Consider the following 16,818-nt stretch of genomic DNA (forward strand, 5'->3'; position numbering starts at 1 on the left):
GTTCCATGTTCGTCCCCCTTCTACCTCCAGTCTGTATGATCTGGGTCCGGTAATCTCGACTATTTTTGCTGGGACCCAGGTTTCCCCTTGGGTGTAGTTACGTGCATACACCATGTCTCCTGGCATGAATATTCTGCACTTTCCTGTGGAGTCTAAAGGGATTTCATTGGTATAATCTGAATAAATTTTGTCTAGCGTGGTTTGTAATTTTCTATTCATGAGCATTTCTGCTGGACTCCTGTTTGTTGCCACACTTGGCGTTATGTGTTGAGTTAGCAATAATTTGTCGATTTTTTCCTGCCAATTGCTGGGGCCTAATTTTGTTAGGAGTTCCTTAGTCGTTTGCACCATCCTCTCCGCTTGTCCATTCGCCGCCGGATGAGCCAATGCCGATAGGGCATGTCGGATCCCTAAACAGGCGAGGAAACTTTCAAATTGTTGTGCTGTGAGTTGCGAGTTTCACTGTCTGAAACTAGTACGTCGGGTAGCAAATATTTTCCATAGGCTTTTGATCGTTGCCTCGGTTGTCGTGGATTTCATAATGACCACCTCCAACCATTTAGAGTAGGCGTTGACCACAATTAGGAACATTTGTCCCTGGTAGGGTCCAGCAAAATCTATGTGTATGCGCCCCCATGGTTTTGCGGCCTTTTCCCATTTAAGGGGGGGGGCTGCGGGAGGGGCCGGTCAGGACTCCTGACATGGTGCACACGTGGCGACCCAGGTTTCAATGTCTTTGTCTATGCCTAGCCACCAGATGTAACTCCTCGCTAGGGCCTTCATTTTTACTATCCCTGGGTGCCCCTCATGTATTAACCCCAAGATTCTTTCCCTTAATGGATTCGGTACCACCACTCTTTCACCCCATAACAAATATCCCCTTAATGCTGACAGTTCCAATTGTCTGTCTTTGAATGGTTTGAATTCCTCCCCTTCCATCTTGTCCAGCCACCCCCACCATACCCAGTTCAAAACTCGCGCCAAGGTTTTGTCTTTTGCGGTGAGTCTCCCAATATCCGCCGCTGTCACCAAATTTGGTTCGAAACATTCTACAAGGAATACAGTAGGCATGGGAGCAGGATCTTCCACTAGATCTGGTAGGGGGCATCGGCTGAGCGCATCGGCATGCGGAATGCTCTTTCCGGGTATGTGAAGCAGGCGGTAGTTATACGCTGCCAGGAAAACTGTCCATCTTAGCATTCTCGGCGATAAAATATTTGGTGTGGGTTTGTTTCCTGAAAGGATGCCCAGTAGTGGCTTGTGGTCAGTGACCAACTGAAAATGTCTGCCGTATAGGTATTCATGAAAGTTTTACCCCGGCTACGGCGGCGAGGGCTTCCTTATCTATTTGGCCGTAGCTTATTTTGGCTTTCAACAAAGTCTTTGAAAAATATGCTATGGGGGCTTCCCTTCCGTTCGGTAGCCTAAGGCTCAGTACTGCCCCGATGCCATATTGAGATGCATCGCACGTTAATCGTAACGGCAGGGTCTCGCTATATTGTATTAAAACTGTGTCCGAGGTTAAAATGTTTTTTATTTCTGCTAATGCGGTATCTTCGGGGGGGTCCCCACCTCCAAGTTGTATTCTTATCCAACAGTCTATGTATTGGTTCCACTAAAGTCGCCTTCTGTGGTAAGAATATATTATAAAAGTTTAACAGTCCCGGCTCGGTGTGTCTGCTGGTTGGCTGGCTCTGCAGGCATCCACGATGTGGCCTTACCTCTCGCATCACCTGCAGATTGCCTCCTTAAAGCGGCACGTGGAACGAGGGTGATTTCCCCGGAAAATTCCACATGGTTTGGTCCCCTTGCCATTTTCAGATTTATTGGTCTTTACCCGATGAACATCCTCCTTCTCGCTGTCGCTGCTTTTGGAGCCAGGTGGACTATGCAAGGTTCTCCTCGCAGCTTGTGTGGCGTGGACCTTGTTATTTCCCTTGACCCAGGCTGCTGAGGATTTGGATGTTTCGACTGCTTTTGCTTCTTCCAGGGCCTGCTTGAATGAGACACCCTCTCTAGCGAACAGTCTCTTCTGCAGTGTTAAATCCCTAAGACCAAGGACTAAACGATCCCGGATCATCTCTTCAGTGTTTTTTGACAATTTTCTTAGCGCGGCCACAAAGTCACTTATGCTTTCCCCTTCTTTTTGGCTCCGGGTACAGAAATAGTTCCGGTTTGCCAAATACGACGGGGTAGGGTCGAAATGTCCCTTCGATGCTCATTGCAGTTTGTCCCAGGAGACGTTATCTGAATCATCTGCAATGAGGGCTTCGGCTAGTTCATAGAGTTCTGAATCTCAATAGGTCAAGAAGTAAGCCTTCTTTTTGTCAGATTCTGTTTTCATCCTGTTCACCACCAACTCAGGTTGAATCTTCCCATGTACGAAGACCACTTCTCTTTGGTTGGTTCGAATGGGATGGATAGGGGTCGATGGGCCTTGTCGATTTGCTGTCGGTCTGAACAGTTGCGTTCCGAGTCAGCTGGAAGATGGCCGTGGTGTCCCCACAAGGTCCTTTGTCTTCCTCAGAATCCCACCTTCGTCACCAGTGTTAAGTAGGTGTTAGTAAGGAAGGAACGGACTCAGAATCGTAGAGAACTCTTTATTTACAAGCGGATTCAAAAAAGCCACAATCACGGCCAGCGCCGGCTTTTTATAACTGGCGCTGTCCAACACTTCAGCCATTGACGGATCTCCGATATTCACGCCAGTGGCTGAAACCAATAAATAGTCTGACATCAGACTACACTTTGCATATGATGGGGTTATGTAGATGTAGCGTCATGCATATTTAACAGTTTGTATTTGATTTCTTGCAATTGAATTTGAATTTGAATTGCATATTCTCTTCCTCTTAGGTCACAGAACTGTCTTGTGAAACCCGAAGAGGTGATATGGTAAAGATAACAGTCCAATTAACTCACCAGCTTTTTTCCAGCAATCCTGTGTGCATTCAGTTCTTAAACCTCCTCTTTAAAAAGTGAGTCTTGCTTTTTTGGGAGGGGGGGGAAGTAGAAAGAAGGAAAAAAGTTTTAGGCTAAATTCTTACTCAAGTGCTCCATCATTTGAGGTTTTCAAGAAAAGATTGGACAACCATTTGTCCAGGATTGTATAAGGACTCCTGCTTTGGACAGTGGGTTGGACTAGAAGACCTCCCAGGTCCTTCCAGCTATCAGGTTCTGTGATTCTATATCTACTGGTAGAACTAGACGTACTTCAATTGAATGATTTCTACTTGTGATCAAGAGATTATTTTTCATTTGAAGATTGGAATCATAAATCCCCCCTTTAAAAAAAAAATGGTTTTTTAAGACAAACATAGACAAACAAAACATAAAAACATCAAGCCATCTTCCATATATATACATACAGTGTGTCAGTTGGTTTACAAATTGTTTTGTGCTTCCATTTCGTAGTCTTCAATTACAATTACATTGTATATATTCTCATATTTTCAATCAAATATTAATTACATTAATATTATTGTTAATCATTTGACTATACTATTATTCATTCATGTTTTACAAAATAATCCATATATTACTTAATTTGTTTTATGACAGTTCATATTATCATCTCAAATCTATCCTACAATCATTTTGTAGATATAATAAGAAAAAAATACATCTTTATATATTTATTATTTTCTAAAGGTCTAAATATTTCATTACCCTGTTTTATTGTCTAACCGTTGATAGAATAGATCCCAAATTTTATAAAATTGTTTATCATCTTGTTCTCTAATTTCAAATGTCAATCTACTCATTTCAGCACATTCCAATATTTTCTTAATAATTTCCTCCTGTGATGGTATTTTCTCATTTTTCCAGTTTTTGGCAAATACAATCCTAGCCGCTGTTAATACATTTACAATCAAATATTTCAATTCTTTACTATATATTTCAGGTAAAATTCTCAATAAAAATATCTCTGGTTTCAAGTCTGTATGCTTTTTTGTCATTTTTTCCAACCACATGTGGATTTTAGTCCAATATTTTTTGGCATCCGCACAAGTCTACCACATATGGTAATATGAGCCAGGTATCTGATGACATTTCCAACATTTTTCAGATTTGTTCTTGAACATTCTTGCTATTCTTGTCGGGGGGAAATGCCATCTGTAAAACATCTTATACAAATTTTCTTTTTCTTTTTTTTAAAACAAATTTTATTCAGTTTTTCACATTAAAAACAAAAATCTCTTTTTAGTGGACAACATATTTCCGGGTCATCACCTTTACATACAAATATGACAGCAATTATACATTCATATATGCATACTTAATTCTATTATTACCTTTTCCATTCCAAATTTTCAGTAAGGAGAGAAACAAACACATTAATTCTAGCCTCTTTCATCAATCTCAATTGAAACATCTTTTTGTTTCATTTCAAATATAATCCTTTAATATTTATTTTAAAAATAAAAATAAACAATATATGTTTGCATAATAATAATAATAATAATAATAATAATAATAATAATAATAATAATAATAATAATAATAAAAGTTACCAATGTCTCTCCTTACTTTTAATAGTCTATATTAACTTATTAATTTAGTTGGTTCTTTAGTCTGTCATATTCCCTTTCCATTACACATTCTTTTTATAAATTCTAGATTAATACAAATTTTAACACTAAAAAAAAAAAAAAAGTATAGGTTTCCCCCTTTTACTGTTTTGAGTGTGACACCTCAATGATTAAAATATACCTTTATTCCCTCATCTTGATTCCCAATAAACCATTATTTTTAAGAAGTTACAATAATAATCATTACATCTTTTCACTTGGATTCTGCAGCACATTTTCCCCCCTTGATTTTTAATAAGAGTTATCAGTATCTATATTACTCTATTTTCTAAATATTTTTAATTGCAGAAATATTCTTATTACCTCTTGTCACCCTACAGAATCCCCTTTTTAATTCATCAACCATTATCTCTGAAAAAACAATTTATTTTCAACATTTTACTATTTCCATATTTCTTTATTTCATGCACCTGTTTCTTACCGCTTCTCCTCCCCCTCTTTTCCCTATATCTTTTCTCATTCCAGTTTATATCCCTCTCTTTCTTAATATCTTCCTTTCCCCTTTTCTGCTGGGTCTTTCTGTTTTTCCTGACTTCACAGGTATTCCCCCTTTTGATTGCCTTCTTAAATCTCAACTTTTTAACCTTCCTTCTTTCCCCACTTCTTTGTAGTGTTCTTTGTGTTAATTGTCTATTTAAAATGTCTTCTCCTTGAATCGACTCCTCCTCCTCTGAAGCTCTTTCTTCTTGTTCTTCAATTGCCATTTCCATTTTTTCTAACACAGAGCAAAGTGATTTGCCTCTTTCCTGTAGTAATTCTCTCATATTTTTAAGTTCCATTTTTAATTCCTGAAGAGATATCATCATTACACACTCTTATATTTTATGATAGTTAAAGTCCACCAAAAAAACACTTTTACTTTCCTTCTTTCTTCTTTCAATTTTCTAAAGTTCTCAGTTATTCCAGCCGAGGGTCTATATCAAAAACATCAATCAATCCCACAGTCAGTCTTTCCTTGCTTTTTTCTTTATTCTGGTTCTGCTTTCACTTTCTAAGATTCTTACTTTGTTTCAATATTTCTTTAATGTTATATCCACACAAGTTCATTCAGAAACAGGATGCTTTCCCTTTTGTTTGAGCTCAAGTTTTTGTCAAACGGTGGCACTCTCCATTATACAAAGTCTTCACTTTTCCCCTTATTTTTTTATTTAGGGTTTTTTGAACCTCAATATTCCAGCACAGTCCGGTCTCCAATTTGTAAACTTTATTATTATTATTTTTTGACAATCTTAAGTCCAGCTTTATTTTATGCCTGTTTATTCCCAAAATATTTTAGTCCAATTTAGTTAAATCTTTAGTTACAGCTTCTTCCTTTCCCAGTTCGAAGCCCCGCTTAGCTGTCAAAAATATTTTCTTTTTTTTCCCCTGTCCCTTTGTAATTTCACCGCTTACTTTTCTTTTCTTAAAAATTCCATGTTACCTTAATCCCGGGGTACTTTTGTTTAGTTGTATTGCCCAGTTGTCCCGGTTCAGATATTATCCACCTCTTTCTTCACTCCTGCAGAAATATTAATCCAGCTGAGTCCTCCTCCTCGGGGTGGCCATTTTAAACCACCACTGCAGTCGACTTTGTGGGGAAAAGACCAAGCCCGGGGGGGGGGGAGATACGGCTCCCCTCAACCTGGCTTGCGGCTTCCCCTTACTCTGCCACCCCTCCAAGGCAGCTTCAGCCCCTAATTGTAATGATCGGGGCTCTCCAACGAAAGAGCACAGACCATAGCCGCAAAGAGTCACGATCTACGGTCCGTCAGCGAGGAGGCTCCACCTTCCCTTGTACAAATTTTCTTTATATGCTGTTGACATTGTCATTTTATAATTTTGAGACCACAATTTTTGCCATTTCTCTAGATCAATCCCATATCCAAAATTCTTCCCCCAAGCAATCATAGTTTCTTTAACTTGTTCTTCTTCTAGTTTAATTTCTAATAAATATCCATACAATTTTTTAATCACCTTTTCATCAGTACCTGTCAAAATCTTATCTAAATCAGTCAGTTTATCATAGAAACCTTCTGTTTTAGAATCTTTGTCATACCTTGAACGTATTTGCGCATATGAAAACCAATTCATCTTTATACCTTGTTCCTCTAATTTTTGCATAGATTTAAGTTCACCCTTTTCATTCAATATTTCACCATATCTAACTGTTTGTTCCTTTTTATATATTATAGGATAAGAAAATCCTTCAATAGTCGATAGCCAGACTGGAATTTTCAAATAACAGTGCCTTTTAGTCTTCTCCCAGTTTAACCACAGAGACTCCGTATATAATGTCTTCTAAAATACCCCTGTGTTTTAGTTCCTTTATACCATAAAAAGCATGCCACCCCAACAACAGGTCATGTCCTTCTAATGTCAACAATCTAGTATTTCTTAATGTTATCCATTCCTTAACCCACATCAAATTTGTAGCTTGGTAATACAACTCCCAGTTAGGCAAACCAAATCCTCCTCTTACTCTGGCATCTTGCAAAAGTTTTAACTAGTTTTCGCGGGTACTTACATGTATGGCATTCAGCTTTGTTCGGGTATTTTCCCACGTCATAGTAGTGGTGCTTTTAAAGTTGTAGCAACGTTTCAGCAGAATCTCATCTGCCATCATCAGGCTTTTGTATAGTGTTCGTCTGTGAGTTAGACTTTTACAGTGGTTTCAGATTTAAATTTGGGGCAGCCTATTGCTGTGCCAGAATGGTTTTTTTCTTCATCCTGATTGGTTGAGAGTCTTGGTCTGTGTTTATTGGTCTTGGAGTTTGCTGTGTTCTGCTTCTAATATCTTCTGTCTGTTTTTTTGGTTCTTTTTGTATCTTGATTGGCTGACAACATTGTGTTACTTTATTGGAGGCCTTTAGTGCAGCTTGGCTTCGGGTAAATGGACGGCTATCATTAGTTAGGAAGCTGGGTTTCATCTGGGTGCCTGATTGGGGTGTGTTTGAGCTGGAGGTATTGAGCTGGAGGTATCAAAAAACAGACAGAAGATATTAGAAGCAGAACACAGCAAACTCCAAGACCAATAAACACAGACCAAGACTCTCAACCAATCAGGATGAAGAAAAAAACCATTCTGGCACAGCAATAGGCTGCCCCAAATTTAAATCTGAAACCACTGTAAAAGTCTGACTCACAGACGGACACAATACAGAAGCCTGATGATGGCAGATGAGATTCTGCTGAAACGTTGCTACAACTTTAAAAGCACCACTACTATGACGTGGGAAAATACCCGAACAAAGCTGAATGCCATATATATATATATATATATATATATATATATATATATATATATATGTATGTATGTATGTATGTATGTATGTATGTATGTATGTATGTTTTCTGAGGTTCTCGCGGGTATTTGTATGTGGATCTTTGGTTATTCGGGTTTTCTCCCGCGTAAGATTCAAAGTATCTAGGCAACGCGTTTCGATGAAGTCTCATTCATCATCTTCAGGCTTGCTTCTTCGGCTCTGTGCTTCTCAGAGTGATGTGAGCTTTCAGCTGCTTCTTCCTTCTAACTGCCAGTGGGGGTGTGACTTGACTGGGTGGGGGCTTGGCTGCGTTCCGATTGGGTGGGGGTGTGTTCTCATTGGTTGGAGGCTTGGCTGTGTTCTGATTGGTTGGGGGCTGGCCGTGTTCTGATTGGCTGGAGGCGTGCTCTGTTCAGGTGGGGGCTTGGCCGTGCTCAGGCTAGTCCCAGCTGCTGGGGATTTGAGCTGGTGAACTGGGATCTTGCTGTTTGGCTTTGAGTTCGTGGTCGTGCCACATCTTCATGGTGGGGGTCAGTTCGCTTCATGTATGGCTCAGATGGGTTTGAAGTGGGTAGTGATGCAGCTGCAGTGCGGCTTCTGGTCTGTGGTCGTGTCTCATCTTCTGTGTGGGTGTGAGTCTGATTTTTATGTGGAAGTGTGGTGGTGGCATCTTGTGTGGCCCTTGTGGGTGTGGGTCTGGTGTCATTCATCATGTTGAGTACTCGTCTGTTCATGAGGGCGGGTTTCCAAATGGCTGGTAAGCGGGAGGTGTCATCTCTTTTATTCATGCTGTGTGGGCGTTTTTCTATCTCTATGGCTTCTCTGATTATTCTGCTGCTGAAGTGTTCAGTTTTGGTGATAGTTCTGGTATTTTTAAAGTCAATCTCATGTCCTGTGGCTTTGAGGTGTTGGACCAGGGAAGAGGTTGGTTCTTCTTTTTTGATTGAGTTCTTATGTTCTTCAACGCGTGCACTTATTCTTCTGTTAGTTTGTCCAATGTATGTGGTGAGGCAGGCAGTGCAAGGGATTTCATATACTCCTTGGTTTTCTAACTCGATTTTGTCTTTAGGGTTTCTTAGGATGGTGGATATTTTTCTGTTTGTGCAGAATGCTGTTTTAATGTTGTGTTTTTGGAGGATCTTGCTGATTTTGTCTGTAGTGCCTTTTATATATGGGAGGAGGGCTTTGCCGTTCTCTTGTTCTCTGTCTTGGATTTTGGTTGGGGTTTCTTTTTGGATTAGGTGGGTGATCTTCTTTCTTTGAAATCCATTGGCTGTTAGTACGTTGGTGAGAGTGTTTAGTTCGGTTTTTAGGTGTTGTTCATCAGCTAAGCATTTTGTTCTGGAGATGAGTGTCTCAGCTACGGAATTGATCTGTGCTGGGTGGTGGTGTGAGAGTGCGTGTAGATAGCGGTTTGTATGTGTTTTCTTTTGGTAGATGGTGTGTCCTAGGGAGCCATTGGGTTTTTTGTATACCAAGACATCTAGGAAGGGAAGTTGATTGTTAGCTTCTGTTTCCATGGTGAATTGTATTTTGGGGTGTAGGCTGTTGAGGTGTGTGAGGAAGTTGTTCAGTTTTTCTTTCCCGTGTGGCCAGATTATGAAGGTGTCTTCTACGTATCTGAGCCAGAGTTTGGGTTTGTGATCATATTTTTCTAGAGCTTGTGTTTCAAAGTGTTCCATGTAGAGGTTTGCGATGACAGGTGAGAGGGGTGATCCCATGGGTGCTCCTTCTATTTGTTTGTATTTTTGTCCGTTGTAGGTGAAGTATGTATTGGATAGACAGTGATTGGTCAGATCTAGGATGTGCTGGGGGGTTGTATTTGTTTGGATGGCTGTCAAGGCTTCTTTTATTAGCACTTGGGTGAAGAGGGATATGACATCGAAGCTCACTAGTAGGTCGCTGGGTTGTAAGTTTTGTTTCTTTATGATCTCGATGAACTGGAATGAGTTTCTTACATGTGAGTTGATGGATTCTGCATAGGGCTGTAGTTGTTTGGCGAGAAATTTGGCTAGGTTTTGTAGAGGTGAGCCTATGGAGCTGACTATTGGTCTAAGTGGAGTTCCTTCTTTGTGTATCTTGGGGAGACCATAAAGCTTAGGGCATCTGGAAGATTTCTCTCTGGGTATGATTCTTTGCTGGATTTCTTCACTGATGGGTGTTAGGGTTTGGGGATTAACCCCTAGAAGAGTATTGCAGCAGTAGTCAAACCAGGAAGGGCCCTAGAGTATACACACACTGAACACAAACACTGTTTGTAGTTTAAATAGTTTTTAATCCAGTTAGAGTTTAAAGCATTGTCATTCAGTCCATTAAGTCATTCACAGTATTTCCATCCAGTAAGACTCACTAGTATAGTCCAAGTTAAGAGTCCTTGCAATATCTTTATCAGCCGATAAAGATATCTTCTCCTCCTCCGGTTTCACTCTCCAGAGAAACAAACGCTGGATATTCAGTAGAATTACGCAGTAAATCAGTAAACAGTAGCAAACAATAACAGTTCAGTCACAGGCACTCACAGTCAGTAATCACAGTTAGTCACAGTAAGACACAGTTAGTCGCAGCAGCACACAGTTACAGTCACAGACAGTCTTTCCAGCTTCTAATGCTTCCTTATATTGTAACTTCTAACCGCACCCTTAATCGGCTAATTGCCTGCTGCATTGTGCTTAAAGTGATAAGCACTTAAACCATGATATCTAAGTTTTATATATTTATTCACCCAAACCATATTTGTTATCAATGTTATACCTAACATACTCCCCTTTTGGGTGAAATAAATATATAATACCTTACAATCTAATCCCATATTTTTTCACAACTCTCCTGGTGCTTACTGGCACCTTGGGCTTTAGTAAAATTATCAGCTAAATTGTCCTCCGACATACAGTACTCTAGCTGAATCATCTTACTTCTTACAGATTGTCTCACGTTTAGATATCTTAGATCTGTATGCTTGCTCCTTGTTTTTACTCCAATATTTGTGGCCATTTGAATTGCTGCCTGATTATCTTCATGTATAATTATAGGATAATCTACAGTTATACCTATATCAATTAACATTTGTTTATACATTATTAATTCTGTACATAACAATGATAAACAGGAGAATTCTGCCTCCATAGTAGACAAACTTATATGCTGTTGTCTTATTGACTTCCAGCCTATTAATGTATTACCCAGCATTATGGCTGTTCCTGAAGTCGACTTTCTAGTGTCTCTTTCTGATGCAAAGCTAGCATCTGCATAAGCACTCAAAATTAAATCACCCTTTGGTTCTAAATACAATGAATAATTCATTGTCTTTTTAAGATATCTTAATATCCTCTTAGCTGCATTCCAGTGTCTTTCACATGGTGCAGAATTGAATCTAGCCAACTGATTCACGCAGTACGATATATCTGGTCTAGACCAATTACTAATATAACTCAAACTACCAATTAAAGATTGATAAATCACCTTATCAAACTCAGGGCTTTGTACATCAGTGTTGCTAAACTCCTGACTCATTGGAGTCTTAGCTGGCTTACAAAGCTCCATCTTGTAATCTTTTAGCAATTTGCTTATCTTATCTTCCTGAGATATCTTAAAACCTTTCCATGTTTTCTTTATATTCAAACCGAGATACTTCTTTATCTCCCCTAATTGCTTGATCTTTATTCTCTTTCCTAATGATGCTATTATTTTATTTGCTTCATCATTAGTTTCAGTTATCAATGCAATGTCATCTGTGAATAGTAATAATAATGATACTTTCCCATTTGTCTCCCTCTTAAACAGACATGGATCGGCTAAACCAGCTTTAAATCCTATATTGTCTAGTTCCTTTACAATATACTGGTTCCATTCATAGCCTGATTGTTTAAGACCATAGAGGCTTTTCTTTAACAACCAACAATCATTATTATCCTTATTTTCACTTTTAATACCAACAGGTTTTTTCATATAAATAATATGTTTTAATGGGGCGTGCAAGTAAGCAGTTTCCACATCTAAATGGTTAACTATATAGTTTTTACTAGCTGCCCACACTAAAGCTGCTCTCAAGGTTGCTGCCTTAAGACTAGGTGCAAACACCTCATCGTAGTCATTAGCATTCTGCCTAAAACCTTGGGCTACTAACCTTGCCTTATGGATTAAATTACCATCTTTATCTATTTTTACCTTAAATATCCATTTGCAGCCAATGGATTTCTTTCCTACAGGTAATTTGGCATTTTCATACACCTTCATATCACTTAATGAATTCAGTTCCTTATTCATTGCTGCATACCATCTTTCTTTTTCCTTATTAGGATACTTTTTAATTTCTTCTACAGAATTAGGAACTTGATTAATCTGGCACACTGTGTTAGCCTGGTACCTATCAGGCGGTCTAGATACACGTGTAGTTCTTCTGGGAATTACAGGGCTTACAGGAGGACTTTGTTGAACTACTACCTGTTCATCTTCCTCATCCTGTTCAGCTATTGAATCTGTTTCTTCCTTTATGGGCACTATTTCATCCTGTATTTGTCTCTTTACTTTATTTTTAAAGTTACAGGGATAACTAATGGGATTTCTATAGGATTCAATAATTACATCTTTATTGGCATCCTGTTCTAATTTCTCCCATCCTTCATGTTCTAGAAATTGGGCACTAGCACTACATAACACTTTAGATGTGCCTTTTCCCAAAATCTATATGCCCTATGGTTTGCCTGATAACCAACGAAGAAAAATCTTTTAGCTCTATGTTGCCCTTTTTTTCTGAGTTGTGCAGGAATATGCACCATGCTGGTGCACCAAATGTGTGCAGGTAACTTAGGTCAGGTTTCCTGCCATGCCACCTGGTGAATGGAATTTCACCTGTTGTTGTATTAACAACGTTGTTCAATATGTTATTAGCACACATTGTAGCCTCCCCACAAAGAATCAGGTAACCCAGAATCATTTAACATTGTTCTAACCATTGCCTGTAGTGTTTGGCCTCTTCTTTCAATAAAAGCGTTATGTTCTGGCCTGTATGGAGCAGACTTCTTATGCTCTATTCCAGCTACCTTAAGTCTGTTCTGGAATTTGTTATTAATAAATTCCGTGCCATTATCTGTCACCAGGGTTATCAGTTGACGTTTAGACTTTCTTTCAGCAAACCTAAGCCAATTGAAAAAATGTTGATATGTTTCAGTTTTGCTTTTCATTAAATAGCAAAACCCATATCTAGAATAATGGTCCATAATGCTCAGTATATATCTAGCACCTCCCATACTGGGTTTCTTTGGACCTATTATGTCTGCAAATACTACTTCTAAAGGTTCTTTTGTTTTGAAACCATTTAACCTATTTGCAGGCAATACCTTGCTCTTATCTTCACAGCAAACATTACAACGCAAATATTTATCACAAGGTTTTAACCTTATTCCTTCAGATAACTCAACTGTACGTTTTAGCATTTTAAAATTTACATGCCCCAAACGCCTATGCAATAAATGGATACATTCTTCATGAGGCTTTATATTATTATATACAGTTTGAGCCTCCCCTTTCTTACTATTATCTAAGACATATAATGTTCCATTTAAAGCTGCAGTTACCCTTTTGTTATCTTTTTCAATTATGCAATTATTATCCTTAAAAGTAATTACATAACCTAATTTATCTAATACCCTTACTGAAAGCAAATTAAACTTTAGTTGCGGTACATACAACATTTTTATATCCTGGTTTATGTACGGACAACGTGCAAAACCTTGACCTTTCGCTTTCAGGTTCCAGCCATTGGCAAGTGATATATGTTGAGAGCTTGTAGACATTTTTATAAATTTTGTCTTATCTCTTGTGATGCAGTGGGATGCGCCACTGTCAACCACCCATAAATTATTCTTCACATCAGAGTTGCTAAACGTGGCTAGTTCAAATGCTTTCTTTGGCTTTTTTACATTCTGGCTTTTTCTCTTTTTGCAGAACTTTGCCAGATGTCCTCTGCCTCCACAATTAAAACACTTTTTAATTGTGTATGCCGTCGAAGATAAATTCTCTTCTTCCAGGTGCTTTACTTCGCTTTGCTGGTTTCTTTCAAGCTTTGAAGATAATTTCTCTTCTTTATTATCTTCTCTCAGCTCGTCACGCTCACGCCTTCTTCTGGCTTCTTCTAGTAGCCTGCCTGTAATCTCGGTTAATGAGAGGCTTTCTTTTGGCAATACTTCTAACGAAGTCACATAGTCATCATAGCTTTGATCTAATGAAGATAATATTATGTAGACTTTTTGCAGTTCATTAAATATAAGCTCTTTTTCTTGCAAATCTTGAAAAATGCTCTTCATACAGTTTAAATGAACTAACATATCTCCATTCCTCTGAAGATGCGTTCGAAAAAGCTTCCGTGTAAGATTTATATGTGCTCCTACACTGTCCCGAACATAAATCTTCCTGAGGTTCTCCCAGCAGTTTGCAGCATTTTCTTCTCCACGAATATGAACAAGCTGCTGATCACAGAGAGTCAGTCCTATGATGCATAAAGCCTGCTCATTCTTCAGTTTAAAGTCTTGTAACTTTTCTTTATCATCATCATTAGCAGGATCCCAGCTACTCACATCTGGTGGGTTTGCTATAATGTCCCACAATCCTTCTCTGCGTAGAAGTAAACTACATTTCATTGACCATGAAACATAGTTTGTTCCATCCAGCCTGGATATCATGGACAGTTGTGACAAATTTACTTGTGCCATTACTCTTCAGATATTTTGACTATTTTAAACTAATTAAAACAGTTTGTTTTTACAGTAATGTGCAACTCACACCAACTCTCTCTGCTATATCCTGGTTAGTTAGACTATGCTGCTGGGCCCATAACCAATGTTAGGGTTTGGGGATTAACCCTAGAAGAGTATTGCAGCAGTAGTCAAACCAGGAAGGGCCCTAGAGTATACACACACTGAACACAAACACTGTTTGTAGTTTAAATAGTTTTTAATCCAGTTAGAGTTTAAAGCATTGTCATTCAGTCCATTAAGTCATTCACAGTATTTCCATCCAGTAAGACTCACTAGTATAGTCCAAGTTAAGAGTCCTTGCAATATCTTTATCAGCCGATAAAGATATCTTCTCCTCCTCCGGTTTCACTCTCCAGAGAAACAAACGCTGGATATTCAGTAGAATTACGCAGTAAATCAGTAAACAGTAGCAAACAATAACAGTTCAGTCACAGGCACTCACAGTCAGTAATCACAGTTAGTCACAGTAAGACACAGTTAGTCGCAGCAGCACACAGTTACAGTCACAGACAGTCTTTCCAGCTTCTAATGCTTCCTTATATTGTAACTTCTAACCGCACCCTTAATCGGCTAATTGCCTGCTGCATTGTGCTTAAAGTGATAAGCACTTAAACCATGATATCTAAGTTTTATATATTTATTCACCCAAACCATATTTGGTATCAATGTTATACCTAACAATGGGGGAGGCTTTTATTTTGGATCTGGTGGTTTTTTCTAGGTAGGTGGTGGGGTCTGTCTTTAGGGGTTTGTATGTGGGGTCTAGGAGTAGGTTGGTTAACTTGGTTTGGTAGTCAGATGTGTTCATAACCACTGTCGCGTTGCCCTTGTCTGCTGGTAGGATTATTATGCTGGTGTCTTCTTTCAGGTTACGTAGTGCAGTTTGTTCTTCTTTGGATAAGTTGCTTTTGGGTGGTTTGCTAGTGCAGAGGATGTTGGTGATTTCGAGTCTGATTCTATTAGCATCATCAGGGTTGGTTTTGGTCAGGCTGGTTTCAACTCCGCATATGATGGTTTCTGTGGGGATGTGTTTGGGAGCAACAGCAAAGTTGAATCCTTTTGAAAGGACCTTGGTTTCGGCTTCGTGAGGATCTTGTCTGAGATGTTGTGCACTGTTTGTTTCATGTGTGGCTGTGAGGGGAGAGGAGTTGGTTTCTGGCATTGTTGTAGTTTTCTGAGTTTGTTGGTGTGTGTGTCTGTCTTGAGGGTGGTCTGTGTTTCGGCTCTCCAGACAGCGAGTTGTTTGGATTTGTCCCAAAGTAAGGGGTGAATCTTGTTGCTGAGTCTGAGGTGAAGTGTGAGAAGATCTTTGTTGATTTGGTCTAGGAGAAATCTTTTTGTGTGAAGTTCATTTCTAATTAGGGCCAATTCTGTTCTTTTTAGGATGCGTTTGGTGGCTGCTGTGTTGGTGTGGAATTTCAATTGGAAGCTTGTGGGAATTAAATTTTGATCTCGGCAGTTGCATAGGAATGCGAGGTCACATAAAATGGAAGCTCTTTGGACTTCAAGTTTTTCATACGTCCTGGTTAGATGGTGGGTTTCCTCCCCGTAGAGGTGCAATATTTGTTTTCTGAGGTTCTCGCGGGTATTTGTATGTGGATCTTTGGTTATTCGGGTTTTCTCCACGGGACCAGGACTTATGAAAAACTTGAAGTCCAAAGAGCTTATATATATATATATATACACATACACATACATACACACACACACACACACACACACACACACACACACACATATTTCAATTTTATTTAAATCTTCAAAATAATCTTTTCCAAGCCTAACTGGAATTGTTTGGAACAAATATAAAATTCTGGGTAATATATTCATCTTGATTGTTGATATTCTTCCTATTAATGACAGTTGTAAATTTTCCCATTTCGCCAAATCTAGCGCTATCTGCTGCTTAAGTTTAATATAGTTATTCTCTTTTAGTGTACTACATCTTGCTGTCAAATGTATCCCCAAGTACTTGATCTTATTCGTGACCTGGATTTTCAATACATCCGCCAGTTCTTCCTTTTGTCTTGATAGCATATTCTTTGTGAAGATCTTTGTTTTATCTTTATTTATTTTCAACCCAGCCACCTTTCCATATACCTCTATCTTTTCTATCAATTTTGATGCTGTTTCTAGTGGGTCTTCTAAAATGAAAACCAGATCATCTGCGAATGCTTGCAACTTAAATTCTTCCTTTTTAATTTTCATCCCTTTTATATCCTTTTCTTCTCT

General features: G+C 38.8%; 1 protein-coding gene across 1 annotated transcript in view; it reads left to right on the plus strand.

Moving 5' to 3' along the window:
- Nucleotides 1–16,818, plus strand: part of PIWIL4 (piwi like RNA-mediated gene silencing 4) — a 56,265-nt gene that overhangs the window by 15,144 nt on the left and 24,303 nt on the right. The window contains exon 5 of the mRNA XM_026675593.2: nucleotides 2,857–2,978. Within this exon, the coding sequence (XP_026531378.2) occupies nucleotides 2,857–2,978 (122 nt within the window). The remainder of the gene's footprint in view (nucleotides 1–2,856; nucleotides 2,979–16,818) is intronic.

This window comes from Notechis scutatus, chromosome 5 (genome assembly GCF_049901735.1).
Source record: "Notechis scutatus isolate UNSWTSFEM ecotype Mainland chromosome 5, rNotScu1.2, whole genome shotgun sequence".
Lineage (NCBI taxonomy): Eukaryota > Metazoa > Chordata > Lepidosauria > Squamata > Elapidae > Notechis > Notechis scutatus.